Here is an 18,161-nt window from a genome sequence, read left to right as displayed (position 1 = left end):
AAAATTCATAGAAATTATGTACTTTCAAAATTTTTAGTAAATCCAGTAAGTAGGAACCTATATTAGATTCCAAAATCTTTAATATATTAAAAATTACCAAAGTTTTAAATTATTAGGATAAAAATTATTTTAATTAGAAATTTCTTTTGTAAATTTTTTTCTGTTCGAATTTCTTACTCAAAATTTTTACACTTATAGAAAAGATGTATTTCTGTTAAGAATTTTTTTTTTTGAATTTTTTTTTTGAGTTATTTTCTATAAAATTATTAACAAAAATTATATTTTAAAATTTAAAATTATTCCACATACTTATTTTTTAGAAAAAAAATATATTTCTATGATAAAATATAATATTCTCTATCAAACTAAATAATTTTTAAAAAATGTTGACCATTAAGTTATTTTCTATGAATTTATTAATGAAAATAGTATTTTGAAAATTAAAAATAATTTTCAGACTTATCTTTAAAATCTTTTATTTTTTGGGGATAAAATATGATGTCTTCTATCGTAACAAAAATTTTCGACATTCTTCAAATTTTATCTAATTCAATATGAATTTTGTTTCAAAAAGTTAATTTTTAATATTAAAAATTTAGGAAAACAGAAATTCATAAACTTTGATTTTTCTAGTGTTAGAGAATCTGTTTGCCATATCTAAAAAAAATTTTACAGAATTTTTAGAAGTAAAAAAGAAAATATATTTTTTAAAGATTTATTGTTGAAAATTAATTGCTTTATTAAAATAAATCATTTCTGTTAGACTAAATAATATTTTTCTATGATAATTTTTTTTACTGGTCTACCTTACTCTACTCAAGTTTGACAAAAGTTATAGAATTTTTTAAAATCAAAAACTAATTTTTTAAATTATTTTTGTCAAATTAAAGATTAATTAATAAAAATAGAATATGTTTGAAAATTACTTCTGAAAAATATTAGTCTACTAATAATGTTTGTAATGTACCCCTAGATTTTTTTTTCATATTTATTTAATTTTTTATTATTTTTTTCTATTTTTTATTGATTAAAGGGAGAGAAATAGGTACAAGTTAAGGGGGAGTTAGGACTTTTTTTTATTTAAAATTTTTTATTTATTTTGCAAGCACTTTTTAGTCTAATTTAGTTATGTTATTGCATTTTTAACTCTAACTTGAACTTAGGTTGATACACATCAAAAATGGGGAGATTGTAAGTACCTCAAGGTAGTTTTGATATGGTTAACCTGTTGGGACCGAAATGTAGCTAGAAGGGGGGTGAATAGCTCGTCGCTTGCTCGTGGTCGGCGTTGCTTGTTTCTTCAAAGATGTGCAGCAGAAATATACAAGAAACAACTACAACAACGCTAACAAATGGATTTTACTTGGTATCCACCTCACAAGAGGTGACTAGTCCAAGGATCCACGCACACACACAAACCTCCACTAATAAACAATCCTTTTCGGTAACTACCGAAGGCGGAGAAGCCCTACAAGACTCTCAATACAGAAAGAAAGGAAAGGGAACAAAAGTATAAGCAAAGCTTACAATGAATACAAGAAACCCTAACCCTAACTTTCTTCTTCTTGCTTTTGATCCGCCTCTTGACTTGGAAGAGCCTCCAAGAACCTTCAAGAACTGGCGATCTGGAGCTTGGAGAGAGCTGTGGAGTTGCTGTCGATGATCTGGAGTGAATAGTGCAAAGTCTGAGTTCTCTCTGCCGAAGGAATCGAACGCCTGCAGCTAAATACGATGCCAATGGTCAGATCCCGATCGATTGGATTGCTCCCAATCGATCGGGGAGGCTTTGGATCGATCAGTGGATCGATCCAGAGCACCTCTGTGCTCTGGGAATTTGCCTGGATCGATCGACCGATTGATCCAGGGCTTATCGCGATAAATCGCAGCTTCCCAATCGATCCACTGATCGATTGGGACCTCTGGATCGATCATCCGATCGATCCAGCAGGCTTCTGTGCGCTCGCGACTGCCTCCCAATCGATCCACTGATCGATTGGGATGAAGGCTTCTTACAGGGACTCCCCAATTGATCGACCGATCGATTGGGCTCCAGCCAATCGATCGGTTGATCGACCCAACTGTTGGTTTTTACCCAAAACCAAGTCCCAAGCCCCCAAACCAACATCCGGTCAATCCATGACCTGTTAGTTCATCATGCCTAGCATCCGATCACCCTTAACCTGCTAGGACTCCCTCACCAAGTGTCCGATCAATCCCTTTGACCCACTTGGACTTTTCCTCATCGTGCCAAGTATCCGGTCACTCCCTTGACCTACTTGGACTTTTTCCTTCTTGCCAAGTATCCGGTCAATCCCTTTGACCTACTTGGACTTTTCTTTCTCATGCCAAGTATCCGGTCAATCCCTTTGACCTACTTAGACTTTCACCAGATGTCTGGTCAACCTTGACCCATCTGGATTTCCCCGTGCCTGTCTTCACTCACCAGGACTTCCCTTCTGCCTAGCTTCACTCACTAGGACTTCTCTTCTGCCTGGCTTCACTCACCAGGTCTTTCACCTAACTTCACTTACTAGGATTTTCACCTGGCTTCACTCACCAGGATTTTCCTCTGCCTGGCTTCACTCACCAGGACTTTCACCTAGCTTCACTCACTAGGATTTTCCTTCTGCCTAGCTTCACTCATTAGGTCTTTCACTTGGCTTCACTCACCAGGATTTCCCTTCTGCCTAGCTTCACTCACTAGGTCTTTCACCTGGCTTCACTCACCAGGATTTTCCTTCTACCTAGCTTCACTCACTAGGTCTTCTCTTCTGCGTGGATTCATTCACCAGGTCTTTCACCTAGCTTCACTTACTAGGATTTTCACCTGCTTCACTCACCAAGATTTTCTTCTGCCTGGCTTCACTCACCAGGACTTTCACCTAGCTTCACTCACCAGGATTTTCCTTCTGCCTAACTTCACTCACTAGGTCTTCCACCTGGCTTTACTCACCAAGATTTTCCTTCTGCCTAGCTTCACTCACTAGGTCTTTCACCTGGCTTCACTCACTAGGATTTTCCTTCTGCATAACATCCCAGTTAGGACTTCCCAGTCAAGTATCTGATCAATCCCTTTGACCTACTTGACTCTTCTTCAACCAACCTGATCAGACCCTGATCAGAGGGGAATTGCACCAAACAATCTCCCCAAATGAACAACTGCACCTGCACTTGTCCATATCATCGAAGTCTTGTATTGTCAAACATTGAAACCCAAACCAAAATTCAAGCTTGGTCAACCAGGTCAAGGTCAACCTTGACCTGAGGGATATTGCACCAACATAACTATGTTCAGTTATATCCTATTATATTTGATCCTTGTATCTAAGTGTGCAGAAGCATAGGAACACAAGAAATTGAGCGGAAGACGTAGCTAGCGAGATGGATGGCACGGGAAAGGAGTCGATAGGCTTGGTGCATCCGAGAGACAAAATACTGCAGAAGAGTACACTAGTGGACGAGAAGGACGTGCACGACGTTCGAGGGACGAGAAGCCGGGAAGGAAGTCTGCTCGAGGAGAAGGTTGGAGTTGGGTTCGGGTCAGCTCAACTCCGCTTAGCCAGAGAATCACCTACACAAAGAGATCAACTTTGAGCTGAGTTACCCTATGGAAGACGCCTTCCATGGCTGGAAGGCTGGAAGGCGTCTTCGATGAACAGTACGAAAGCACTTTCCAACCTTTGAAGGCACCTTTGCTAGCTGTTAACTGAGGATAATGTTTTATTCTCGGTGGATAAACTCTATCCGATGGAAGGCGCCTTGGACCTCTTTGGAGGCACCTTCATACTACGAATAACTTTTTCCAGGGCTATAAAAAGATCCCTGGACCTAAGAAATATTTAACAACTCTTGTATTCATTTTCTAGCAACTTTCTGAGCGTTCAACAGGTGTAAGAGACTTCTCCACCTTCAAAGAAGGAGAATTTTAGTATTTTCTTTTGCTTTGGATTAACAACCGTCTAGGTTGTAACTAAGTAATTTCTTTACCTCTTCCTTTTAGTTGTGGATTAACAACTGCTGGTCCGGGCGCTCAGAGGGGTTCCAGGCGCCCCGGGCTGGTCCGGGTGCCCCGGACCAGTAAAGTCAACCCGTGTTGACTTTTTCATCCAGGACCACTACTCTGTTCGGTTCGGCTCGGTCTGGGTCTTCTACTCCGGATCCGCTCGCTTGGGTGATCTCTGCCATTCGGAAAAAGGGCTCACCCGAACCCAACTTCCGGTCTTCTCAAGCAGCCTTCCGCTCCGGCTTCTCGTCCCTCGGAATCGATGCGTGTTTCCTTCTTGTCCACTAGCGTACTCATCCGCAGTCTTCGTCCCTCGGTCGCACCCCGTTCCGACCTTCTCGCTAGCTGCGTCTCTTGCTCCCCGAGCAATCTTTCGCTCTGACTTTCGTCCCTCGGAACCACCGTACGCTTCCTTCTCATCCACCGGGGTACTCTTCCGCAGCACCTTGTCCCTCGGACGCACCGCGTGCCGTCCTTCTCGCTAACTGCGTCTTCCGTTCGAATACCTGTGCTCCTAAGCTCCTGCATACTTAGACACAAGGTTAAAACAATACATGACCTAACTTAACTTGTTGATCACACCAAAACAACCTTGGGGTTCCAACAATCTCTCCCTTTTTGATGTGATCAACCCAAGTTAAGCTAGGGTCAAAAATAGACATGAAAATGAAACAACTTATATTGTAATAACGTGCAACAAGATTGAAACATTAAATTAAAAAAAAAAATAATCCAATTTTCAATTTTCTACCTCCCCCTAGACTTATACTTTTTCTTCTCCCCCTTTAATCACATAAAAAATTGGGGTTGCAAGAAAAATCTAAGGGTTGACACTTAAAAATTTTATAAAGATCTATTTCAATGATTTTCTGAAAAATATTTCTAAGTCAAGGAAAATTTCTAAGTCAAGAAAAATTTCTAAGTCATTAAGAACTTTTAGAAAATTTTGAAAACTTTGAAAATTTTGCAATAATTTTCACAAAAGAAATCTCAAAATATCAAAGAAAATTTCTAAGTTAAAAATAACTTTTGGGAAATTTCTAAGTTTTCGTCATGAAAATTAAGAGTTTTCTCAGTAGAAAACTTTATGCATAAAAATTTTTTTGGAACATGTAGAAATAATTTATTTATTTATATATTTTTTTTATTAGAAGGTTTTAAATTTTCATTTTAACTTATTACCATTTCTCAAATTTGAAGTAAGAAAATTTGAATATGCGAAGAATTACACATGCTAATTTCTATTAATAGTTTGTCGAGATACTTTAATCAACAGGCTGTTTCTTTCAGCTTTAAAGCAACAAATATTAAACATGCAGGAAATTGTATTGACAAAATAATTGGTAAAAATTCATTTGATAATTTTTCTAATTTGCAAGATTCATTCGACAAAATATTTTGTAGCTTGCAAGAATCTTTTGGCAATATTTCTGATTTGCAAAATTCTTTTGACAAAATAATTTGTAATTCGCAAGAATCTTTCGTCAAAACATTTTGTAATTCGAAAACTTCTTTCGATAATATTCTTAATTCGCAAGAAGTGTTCGGCAGTTGATTTTCTAATCCGAAAACTCTTTCGATGATTCAATTGTTAATTCACAAAAATCTTCAGGTAATTTTTTGATTAATTGAACCAGTTGTTCAGAGGGTAGAGGCCATACCTTACTTATCTCGTCGGTCGTTGGTTCTCCCCCTGTTGAATTACTTTCTTCCGAAGATTCTCCCCCTTTCTCGATTCTCATCTCGGATGAGTTTTCTTCATCTGTAGGTGGGTCTTCCACTATGATTGCTGTCTCGGCAATTTCTTCGGTCTCGGACTGTTCTGTCGGTGGCTCGATGTCTGTTGAGTCGTCGGCTTTCAAAGGTTCTTCGTAGTGCTTCAAGAACTTTTCCCAAAGTTCTTTTGCGCTTTTGTATTCGTCGATTCTGTCGAGATCTTCATTTGGTATTATGGTTAGAAGATGAAATTCTGCCCGACCGTTTGCCATTGACTCGTCACGTTGCTTCTTGTTCCAGAGGCGTAGATCGAGTTTTTCTCCGTTCGTGTTCTTCGGTGCTTCATAGCCAAATTTCATTATTGAAAAGATACCAGAATCAGAGTTTAGATATACCTCCATTTTTTGTTTCCAAGCGGCAAACTCCCCCTCGAATGCAGGTGGGTAGATGTTATCTTCGGCCATCGTTTTGTTGGTTCAGACGGTGGTTAGTCCTTCTGAGGCATCTCGACTCTGATACCACTTGTAGGACCGTTGCGGCCGACTAGGAGGGGGTTGTTGGATAGTCTTGTAAACACAAAAGCAAACAACCCTTCTCGAACTCTTTAAGATAACACTTGCATAATAAAAGCAAAGCAGTAAATCAAAAACATAAAGGAAGAGGCACGAGTATTTACTTGGTTACAACCGATGTGGTTGTTAATCCAAGGAAGATTAAGCACTAAAAACTCCTTCAGGCGGAGAAACCTCTTACAACGTTGAATCGCAGAAACAGAAGCTTAACTACAACTCTAAAGCATACAAGCGTTGGAAATGATTACTTGGAGTTCGTTGAAAAGCTTCTGGATCAAGGCTCTATTTATAGCCTTGGTCGGGGCGTCTGGAAGGGTTCCGGGTGCCCTATAGGGGATAAAACTTTATCCCCAACATTCAGAACGCATTAGACGCGTTCTGGTCAAAGATGCTGGTCCGGGTGCCCGGAGGGGTTCCGGGCGCCCCGAACTAGTGAAGTCAACTCGTGTTGACTTTTTCATCCGGGACCACTGCTCTGGTTCGGTTCGGCTCGGTCCGGGTCTTCTACTCCGGATCCGCTCGCTTGGGTGATCTCTGCCATCCGGAAAAGGACTCACCCGAACCCAACTTCCGGTCTTCTCGAGCAGCCTTCCGCTCCGACTTCTCGTCCCTCTGAATCGCTGCGTGTTTCCTTCTCGTCCACTAGTGTACTCATCCGCAGTCTTCGTCCCTCGGTCGCACCCCGTGCCGACCTTCTCGCTAGCTGCGTCTCTTGCTCCCCGAGCAATCTTCTGCTCCGGCTTTCGTCCCTCGGAACCACCGCACGCTTCCTTCTCGTCCACCAGGGTACTCTTCCGCAGCACCTCGTCCCTCGGACGCACCGCGTGCCGTCCTTCTCACTAGCTGCGTCTTCCGCTCGAGCACCTGTGCTCCTAAGCTCCTGCACACTTAGACACAAGGTTAAAACAACACATGACCTAACTTAACTTGTTGATCACACCAAAACAACCTTGGGGTTCCAACGAGTTCATCATCAGAGTCAAAAATAGAAGCATATGCTGGACTAACACTGATAACTAGTCACGAAAAATAAAGTAACTCAGAAGCAAGCATCAATGAAGGGAGAGTGACATCAGATGAATATAATGATGCAAGGGGAGAATCTAGCTTCAGATCCAACATGGTAAGTTAGGTATGTCTCTTATCTCCTGATTAACTATATTTTGGTATAAATTCCATGTCTAAGCCAATGTGTAAATTGAAAAATAAAAATGAAAAATTGAAAAAGGAGAATTTAGAAATAAAAATGATCTTAGCAAAATCATGTTTAATAGAAGATTTTGATAAATTAAAAATTGAAATGCTAAATTGAAAGAACAAATAGAAAACTTAAAAAATTATGCATGTTCAACTTTTAATACTTCAAATGTTAGAAATTATTAAAGACTAAATTGGTATTATATTTCACAAGGGCCAAATAAAAAAAGGTATATTTCTAAAAAGTACTTGATTAATCCAGTAGGAAGGAACTTATATTGAGTTCCAAAATCATATTTAGATTAAATTCTTTACGTATATTTTTAATTTTAATTTGATTTAATATTTTTTTTAATTGTCTAACTTTTTCAAATAAATTGGTTTGTACAATTTATGGTCGAAATTAATTAGATCTAAATTTTTTCGATAAAGAGGATCTTATTACTTATTTGTAGGAAAAATTTTCAAAATTCTTTTACCTTTGTATTAATTTTTCTAATTTTTTTTTTTAACAAAAATCATATTTTTAAGATAAAGATTATTTCTCAGAATTATTTTTTGAAAACTTCATTTTTTATGATAAAATAACATGTTCTCTGTAAAAAAAGTATTTTTAAAATTTTTTACTGTTATTAAATTTTCTATGAATTTTGTATCCAAATGCTAAATTTAAATATTAAAAATTCTCAAAGATTAAATTTTTGAAAATTTATTTTTCTGTAAAAATACTTGCTCTATTACATTCTCAAAAAATATTTCAAGATTTTTCGAGCTTGGAAACTATTTTAAATATTTTTTAAAAAAATACATCTTTCTTAAAAAATAATTTATTTCTTCTTGAATTAAAATTTTTTTCATGAAAATTTTATCACTACTTTAGATATGTCTGTTTAACCGCTATAAAATTTTTTAAAAATTTTCAACAAATAAAAATAATTTTATAATAATTTTGTTTCAATTGCTTTATTGAGTTTTCAAAATTTTCTCTCTAAGTGTTAGTCACTAATTCTGGAACCCTTAGTTTCTTAACTCCTATTTTTAATGGGTTCAAAGGAGAAGAATTATATATTAAATCTAAGGGAAGGTATATTTTAATTTGCATATTTAATGCCTTAAATTATATTCATTTATTTTACTCTAACTTAACTTAAGTTGATCCACATCAAAAAGTGGGAGATTGTAAGTACCCCGTTGTACTTTTAATATGATCAATCAAGTCAAGTTAGGTCCTGTGTATGTTTATGTCTTGTGTCTAAGTGTGCATGAACTTAGAAGTACAGGAACTGAGCGAAAGACGCAGCTAGTGAGAAGAACAGCACGGGACAAAGTCGACGGGCTCGATGCGCCCAAGGGACGAGGTGTTGCGGAAGAGTACGCTGGCGGATGAAAAGGAAGCGCGCGGTGTTTCCGGTGAATGAGAAGTCAGAGTGGAAGCTTGTTTGAGGAGAATGTCAGAAAATGGGTTCGAGTAAGCCCTATTCGGGATAGCCAAAATCACCCAAGCGAACGGAGCCAGAATGGAGGAGAAACCAGATAGTCAATAGGAAGTTCATCGTCTGGGTGCCCAGACCAATCCTGGGCAGCCCAGGGCGCTTCTTCGACGCACCGAACCATTACGACGAGGATAAAGTTTTATCCACACCTAGGCATCCGAAGCTGCCACATCAGCAAACGGTTAGATTCAACCAACAAGCTATAAATAGAATCATGGTCTCAGTAGTTAGAATAACACTTTTAAACGACTTCCGTACTTCAAATTCTAGTTCTCTTCTTCACTGTCTATTCTAAACTTTCAAAGTTGTAACAGGCTACTCCGCTTTTGAAAGAAGGAGATTTTAGTGAGCTACATTTATCTTGGATTACCAATTCTCTTATTGCAAATTAAGTAAATATTCTTGCCTTTGTCGTTATTTTATGAATTTGCTTTTTATTTTTAAACAATTGTTTTTCTAACTTAATTCAAAGATTGAGAAATGATTTGCTTGTAATTTCAAGCAATTCACTCCCCTCTTATCAACCAACTGGAGACCTACACACAAAATGCACTAAACATACCTAAAGTATCTTTCTTTGGGCCGACACGATAATTCAACTTATAAACTATTTTGAAACTTATAAGCTCTTCAAATTTGGTTGAGCTTATAAGCTCTCTAAAATAGCTTATAAACTATTTTGAAACTTATAAGCTCTTCAAATTTGTTTGGTAATATTTTTTTCAAACAGCTTATAAACTGTCAAAATAAGTTGGTTTGGAATTTATAAGTTGTTTTTAAAAAAGTATGGGGACCTTACTTTTTCAAAAAAAATTCTTGTTTTAATAATTTCCTTCTCTAAAATATCCTTATATAATTTTATAAATCCTCATCTTATCCTCCATGAATTTTTATAAACCTAATATCTTTCTATCTTCGTCGCTTTCTCTTCTAGCATCGTGTCATCTTCTCCGTCGACATCTCTTTCCAATTTTTCTCTCCTCCGATGTAGAAATTCGCCCAAACTCTCTATTAATAAAAAGCTCAAACCCCTCTATTAATAGTATTATACCATTTTTAGTAATTTTATTAATAAAAAGATCTTATAATACCAAACACATCAATATCTTTAAGTTGATTGTAATAAATTCATCCAAACACTTTAACAACTTATTTTTAAAATAAGATCAAATAACTTATAAGCTTCTAAAATAGCTTACAAGATGTACAAACTTATAAGCTATTTTTAATAAATTTAGCCAAACACCCTCTTAGTAGCACATTATATAGATAGATTCAAGAAAATGCTAGGAACTTTAATCGAATAAATTACTTAATCAGCTTTAACAATTCAAAAAAATTAAACTTATTAATTGATTGATACTTTATAATAATCAATTGATATGATCCAATATATTATCTCAATTGATCTGATAACCTACTGACTACATAATTATATATATAATCCTCTATCAAGAAACTAAAGCTTTCTATAAGTTTTATCCCTTAACCATTCATGCATTAAAAATTTAATATATATATATATATATATATATATATATATATATATATATATATATATATATATTTATTTATTTATTTATTTTGTTTTCGCTCACATTGAAACAGTGAAACTGTTTTATGTTTTTTTTGTTTATTCACTGTTTCAACGTGAAACAGTGTATGTATATATATAGATGAAAAAAAAATTAATCAAAAATAAAAAAAATGATCTTAATTGATTAAAATAATTCTAATCGATTAATAACTAATATAGTATTTAAAACTATTAATCGATTGAATTTTAATCATTTTTATTTGAATGTTTAGACTCGACAATCGATTACTTATCAAAACAATCGATTGAATTATCATAATTTTATCTAAAATTAGGTTAAACAGCGACGATTTTCGTTATTCTTCGTGTTATTCGTAGAAACATAAAAACTCAAAAAATAAGTCTATCCTAATTTTCTTTTACACGATTTTCAACTATAAAAAAATTATATTATATTAAGAAAACTTAATCTAACATACAAACAATAAATCAACAAAAAATTTAAATTTTATTGCCAATAAAAACGATGAAATAGAAACTTGGCTCTGATACCAATTGTTAGTTCTTGTAAAACCTACGCCGCATGAATTCTAGACAATCGAAATAAGAATTCAAATAGGAAAAAATAAGAACAAGAATCTAGTTTTAGTCGTAAACTTGGCATAACAATTAAATACAAAACATTGTAATTATGAAGAACCTGAATACAGCCAGTGGCGTAGCCAGGATTTTAAACTAGAAGGGGCTATTTTTAAAAATTTCAAACATTAGTACTAGTCGATTTTCATAATCTAAATCTAATTTTGAATTTAAGGAGTCAAAAATGATCTTAAACTTAAAATTCTCGACCTTAGCTCTAAGGTCTAATTGAAACAACGATCCGTCAATTTCTAAAACTTATCTATATCTTAAAGTTGAAAAATCATTTATGATATCGCTTTCTCATAATATTTAGCATTCCTATAGCGGTGATGGCATATGACACGACGGAGGCTGCAATGTGCGTAAAGAGAAAAAAAATATAAAATAAAATTTTCTCAAAATTATCATAATTTATTTTAAATCAATCGAACTCGCTTAAACTTTAAATTTGCTTCGGTTATAACTCAACCAAATCAATCCTAATTTAAACCAACATAATCATTATATGTGTGCCTATATGTTGGATTTAGTTCAAAACCGATCCAATTTTAATTTAGTACTCTCACTTGTATTCTACATTTAATTTATCCATTTATTATTATATATTTTATTTTTAAAATTTAATATTTAACATTCCAAGTCACGATATTTTTTTGTAAAAATGGTACCAATGGATAGCTCAGGACAAGAGTTTTATAAATATGTGACCAATTTCAATCTTTCGGTGACAAACAATGGTGAATCGATTGGTCAAAATAGCGGCGAGGGTTTTTCAAATATATACTATTAATATATATATATTTTTGAAACTTCCAGAGGGGGCGGTCGCACCCCCTCCTCGTAATGTAGCTACGCCCCTGAATACAGCGGAATTTGTATAGAGCTCGTTAATCCAACAATCCTACGGAAGAAGAGGAAGAAGGAGAAGAAGGTTGATCTTCCGGAGGAGTTAGGGTTGACAGTACCGAATTTTTTTCGTCGATAATCTTAAAAATGTCCTAATCCTCTGGGGACCAACCTATTATATATTGCATATTCATTATTAGCCCATAGAAGATAATGAATACGGGTAATAAATTCTACCCATATGAAATTTATATCCAATAATCTAATAATTTTAAATTAGATCATTTAAACGGATTTAGTTGGCGTTAACATATACAAATTAGAATTAAGCTCGTGTAATAGAAATAAAATCTAATAATAGTCGGGCATCTATTTCAACCCACTAAAATGAATCATTATTTGAAAATTATACCTCCTTTACTTTTGTTAGTACAAGACTATTTTAAACTTTAAAAAAATATCTGATAAATTACTTGGAAAATGCATTATTTTTCATTTTTAGAATGTGTATTACGCCAATATTGAATATTTTAAGATATGTATTTTTTTTTACCTTTTTTGTTATTATTAATGTGATCTCAACTTTATAAAAGTACAATAAAAATTATTTAAATACTTTATTTTTTTATTTCTTAAAATGTATTAAATCATTGAATAAACTTCCATCAAACAACCATTAATTATTTTGAAAATTGTCTGCGGTAGACGATTTACTACCGCACTTTCGTGATTTATTTTTAAGGACGGATGAAAAATTTTGATGGGTCAGACACATGAGTTATATATATAGAGAGAATTGCTATGCTACGGATAAAACCTGTGCAGATCGTTGCGGACATGTTTCCTGATCAGTCACTCCTGATCGGTCTACAGATCGATCAGGAGGTCCTTGATCAGTCTGATGACCGATCAAAAAGCATGTCCGCAACGATCCGCAAAAATTTTGTCCACAGCATAATAATTATATATATATATATATATATATATATATATATATATAAAGCATGTCCGCAACGATCCGCAAAAATTTTGTCCACAGCATAATAATTATATATATATATATATATATATATATATATATATATATATATATATAGTACTGTTATAACACGCGACTTCTTTTACGCGTCTGTGTGCGACGGTGAACGTGGCAGATACAGATGGATTTTTTTTTTTTTTTTCAAAATCTAAAATTTTATTTCAAAATCTAAATTATTTTTATTTATTAATTCCCATTTGCATTACATGAATATTTAACCGTATGGTAATTTTTTACTCTTTAAAGCATTTACAAAAGTTTAATGGGAAAGTGAACATTTTCTGGAAATTTAATAAAAAAAAAGTTTTGTTTTTTCTATTGGGAGGAAAATATCTCGATCAAATCTTCCTCGTCGTCCGCTCGTTGATTTCTCGTTCAAATCTTCGAGCTCCAAAGCCACGAAGGGGGCGAAGAATCGCCAGTCGAGATCGCTCCGAAGACAAAGGAATTCAGGTGAATTTCCTTTCCGTTGATCCTGGCGATTCAATTAGCTTTTCCCTGCAGTAACAAACCATGGGGACTAGGTTTGTTTCTTTTGTTAACGTTTTAGCTATTGATCTGATTGACGCTACTAGAGATCGTAGTTCTTTTGTGGTTGAAAAATATTTTTTTTTTCCGACGGATGGCTGCTGTTGTTGCCCTCTTAATCCCTGGAAAGAGTTTCATATAAATCGTCTTGAGGATCTCGAAAAAAATTTGAAAGTTTCTGTTCGATTCTTTGTTTATTAACCTTATCATACATAGAAAATTAAACTGGATGCTAGGTTGCTGCCTAAAGCTTAATAATCTCAAGTATAACTTTTTTTTATCCAACACAAGTTCAGGAATAGTAGGAACGTTGTACTGTCAGAGAAGACCATATTATCATTTAGTTATGGTGTTTTTTATACTAAAATGATCGCATTAGTATTATTCATAAGAATGATCTGTTGGGTTATGCGTTGCTTCTATTTCATGGTTTCCTTTTATCTTTTTGATAGGAATGGTTTCTAATATTTCTGTTTGAACACCAAATTTCCAACACAGTCAAAGATGAGCATTGTACCCTGATTTAGATATTCATTTTGAGTGTTTGGGCTTAAACTTCAGAATGTTTGGAATTATTTACTATAGTTTGATGTCCATAAAGCGTCTTGATTCTGAGTTTTCTGTGGTCACATCTGAAGCTGAATACTATCAGATTCAATCCCAATCCTTCTTGTTCAATTTCCACATTTGTTTTGCCACGAGCTAACCTTTTGTGATCCTGAACTGATTGTCTTTGGCATCAAAATAATTATTGGCAGTCTTAAGCTATTTGCACTGATTCTGTTTTTTCTGATTCGATAGATATTGAACTGATCATCTTAAATCAGGGCAATTTAAGATATATTGAACTGATATAGTGTCTTAAGCTATTTGTACTGATTCTATAAAAATAATAGAGTATCTAAGCTTAGAAACAACATTTTATGCAATTGAGAGCGATATATTTTGCTTAGACATTGAACTGATCCTTTGTTTACAAAATTGAATTTTATAAAATTGTCCTTAGGGCTACAATACTGAAAGAGGAAGATCTTGTAAAAAGGAATCAACTCTAGTAAAATTAAATTATCTGTAAACATTATGTACATCACGTTTCTGTATGAAAATTTTGATTATTTAATTGTAATGTTAAGAGTGTGTTACATTTGATTCATTGGAAGTTAATGCTAATCAGTATGCAACTAAAGATACCAGTAATATAATCCATAAGAAGACTGTTGGAAACAGTAAGAAGATATTATGCCATTGGTTTAACTGAAGCCATTTTTTAAAGGTTGATTTTTTTTTAAAAAAAAACATATATCTAAAGGCACTGTAGCTTATTAGTTAGTATATGTAACAAGTTGTAATCTCAAATGTACCTATCAATATAAGTGTTTTGTTTAGTAGCATAGTTCATCAAGAATTTTGAGAAGATAGCAAGAAACAGTACTATTGAAGAAATATTCGTTCTTATATCTTTTTTGTTTGTTTAATGCTCAGAAAAGAACCTAAAAGCAATCCATCTGACCACATGTTCTAAAAAAGATGAAGCATAAGATTTAGTAGCAAGAATTAACTTCTGTAGTATGCACTTAATTTGCCGAGATGCTGGTGGAAGTACAAGAAGAGTGGTTTGCTATCTAATTTCTATTCAATTTAACCAATTTAACCAATTTATCTTGTTTATCACATCTCATTATGTTTAATTACATTTCACCTTATCGTACTTGATTGTTGAAAGTTTTTTTTTATTTATTGCAAAGCACAGTTTACTAGCAAAATACTTTTTTCAAAAGGTTTTGTTAAATGACTAGCTAGATATTTCGTATAGATTGCATGCCTTCATCTTCCCTGCTCTTATTTTGTTCTTCATATAAGAATATGCATATAATTCTTCAGCTGGCTATTAGATGACTGCACAGGACATCAAATATACCTTCTATAACAGCATGAGAATTTATTGCCTAATCGAGACGATGGTTCATGAATAATTTTTTGATTCTTAAAAAATTGCAATTTATAGTTTAAGTAAATTTAGGCAATTTGTAGGATAGTGTTAATTATGGCATAGTGTTCTGTTCCAGATTTCCTACAAGGCAAGTGTATATGTTTCCATTGCGCTCCAAATATCTAGTATAGATTAGAATTTATGCATTCATAGTACCCGTACGGTCTGACAATTCGTTGAAACTGGTACCACAATTGCAAACAAGGTCGATCACTCTAAAAGGACTAAAAATGAGTACTGAATTGATATTAGTTCAGTTTTTCCGGATAATCTTTCTATTATGATGTCAACTTTGCATGTTTTCAGTTGCGTAATTCAAATATATGGGATGAATGCTAGTCTCCTCCTCTGGCTTTATAATATCTAAGTAATTATTTTGTTTCCCAAGACTAATGAGGGATTTATTTCAATTATCAGATGCTGTGATCCTGCAAAAATTAGTAGCCTGCAGACTAGGAAAAGAAAATCCTCCTCATTTCGAAAAGCCACCAACGATAAATGGCCTCTTTGACTTGGTTTTCAGTAAGTTCACCCAGGAAGGTGATTCCTAATAATCAAGCTTTTAAGTGGAGATCATCCAAATTGCCAAGGCAAGTGCAGAAGCCAATCTTGCGCCGAAAATGTCTGACCTTGTGCAGTAGCAACTTGTTTCCATGGGAAGCTTCTCCTCCATATGCTACTACAGAGGATGGTGATGGAATCATCAAGGGAAGCAATATCGTCGAACCCATAGATGCGGATGACAAACTTGGCATTCCTATTTTTCAGGGCGAAGAAGAAGCCATCATTGACATGAAAAGCCAACCGCCTACACTGCAGCAGCCTCTTAAATGGCCAATGTGGCTTTTGGGACCTTCTGTTCTTCTAGCCACAGGCATGGCGCCGACATTATGGTTACCTCTGTCCTCTGTGTTCCTGGGCCCGAATATAGCTGGTCTTCTGTCTTTAGTAGGACTCGACTGTCTTTTCAACATGGGAGCAACCTTGTTTCTTCTCATGGCCGATGCTTGCGGACGACATCCTACAAGCAACCTCGAACAGAAGATCCGAGTGCCGGCTGCATACAAGTTTTGGAAGCTAGTGTCGAGTCTGCTGGGCCTTCTAGTTCCTTTAATACTACTCTTTGCATCTCAGAGGGGCTCTCTCGAACCACAAGCCTCGTTCATCTCGTTTGCTGTGCTGCTCGGGCCGTACCTTCTGCTGCTTTCTGTGCAGATGCTGACGGAGATGCTCACATGGCATTGGAGGTCACCGGTGTGGATAGTGACACCCCTAGTTTACGAGGCTTACAGGGTGCTGCAGCTGATGAGAGGGCTCAAATTGGCTGGGGAGATCGGTTCCCCTGCATGGGTGACAGGAAGCATCCGTGGGTTGGTGTCATGGTGGGTGTTGATTCTTGGAGTTCAGCTAATGAGTGTTGCTTGGTTCGTAGGAGTTGCATCTCGGGTTCGGCAAAATGGTAGTGCTTGAATTGTCTTCAGCTTTAACATTATGGTAAAAAAAAAAAATGTAGACAGTAGACGTTACATTGTAAAGGACAAGTGTCTTAATTGTTTTCAAGCTGTTCTGTTAGTCATTGGTTCTGTATTAGATTGAAGAAATAGTCAGGTATGAATAGAGAATAATATACGATGTGGGGATGGATAAGTGCCGTGTGGAAGGGGGAGATTTTTTTCCTTCCTTCTTTTAAGAGGAACACTTCTTAGATTTTTCTTTTCCTTCCTCCTTAATGACATCATTTAATGAGATGTAACTCTTGGCATTTCCTCCAAGAGGCATACTCCTTGCCTGGTCCCTCTATATAAAGGTTAGGGAAGGGAACAAAGGGAGGGGAGAGGAGGAGGGAGGGAGAAACAAGGGAAGAAAATAAAAGGGATGATTATTCATTCTATTATATTCTAGATTTCGACCTACCAGCCGTCTTCGGCCCACGAGTCGTTTCGGCCTCCGCATAGCCTCTAATCGCCAAGTCGTCTCGTCCGGCTCACATTCACATACTCTTCTGGATCACGACGACTCGATCAGCATCGCGGCCAACTCACCAATCCATCCGAGGGCGACCCTTAGGCTAGGGGATGTCACTGTACTCATTCTTTATTCATTTCATTATTCTACCATTAGCATGTTCCTTATATATCCGTGGGATCTGCCTTGAGCATCGAAGTGCCAGTGACCGGGAAATCCCGGACCTTGCCTGCAGGTAGCATTGATCAGAGATCTTCTAACGACTGGGTCAACATAAAAGATAGCTCATCACACTCTCCCTCTGGGTCATGACGACTTGGTCCGCGTTCCAGCCACGTCATTTCAGCAGTTCCATCTTCTCAAATTCCCGATAAGATGATATTGGCGTCGTCTGTGGGAACTTCGCCTGATCTGGAACGTGAAGGTGGATAACGCCGGAAAATTCTGTCATTCTCATGACCCCGATGGGTTTCGGCAAACATATCATATTCTCCTCACTCCACGAGTATTCAGGAGTCGAGGAACTAAGTCAAATCCTCTGCTGGTCGGCAGGTCAGTTTTTTCGTTATATTTTCTCTTTCAGTCATAAGATTTGCCACAGTTTCCCGATCGAAGACTCCCGTGCTGATCGGA

General features: G+C 35.7%; 1 protein-coding gene across 2 annotated transcripts; it reads left to right on the top strand.

The window, feature by feature from the left end:
• The first annotated feature begins 13,340 nt into the window (after nucleotides 1-13,340).
• Nucleotides 13,341-17,139, top strand: LOC121970324. Of its 2 annotated transcripts, none has more exons than XM_042520961.1 (2): nucleotides 13,341-13,569; nucleotides 15,981-17,139. In XM_042520961.1, exon 2 carries the CDS (start codon nucleotides 16,062-16,064, stop codon nucleotides 17,031-17,033), a length of 972 nt encoding a protein of 323 aa, XP_042376895.1. In that variant the 5' UTR covers nucleotides 13,341-13,569; nucleotides 15,981-16,061; the 3' UTR covers nucleotides 17,034-17,139. The 2 variants fall into 2 exon arrangements, with proteins under 2 accessions (XP_042376895.1, XP_042376885.1); XM_042520951.1 differs by having other exon boundaries at nucleotides 13,345-13,498.
• The last annotated feature ends 1,022 nt before the right edge of the window (nucleotides 17,140-18,161 follow it).

The sequence above is a fragment of the Zingiber officinale genome, chromosome 1B (genome assembly GCF_018446385.1).
Source record: "Zingiber officinale cultivar Zhangliang chromosome 1B, Zo_v1.1, whole genome shotgun sequence".
In the NCBI taxonomy this organism is placed as follows: domain Eukaryota; kingdom Viridiplantae; phylum Streptophyta; class Magnoliopsida; order Zingiberales; family Zingiberaceae; genus Zingiber; species Zingiber officinale.
This window is presented reverse-complemented; position numbering and strand designations above follow the sequence as displayed.

Bases quoted from the DNA above. Each gene is read 5' to 3' on its own strand.
- LOC121970324 (XM_042520961.1), top strand. From the start codon at position 16,062: ATGGCCTCTTTGACTTGGTTTTCAGTAAGTTCACCCAGGAAGGTGATT.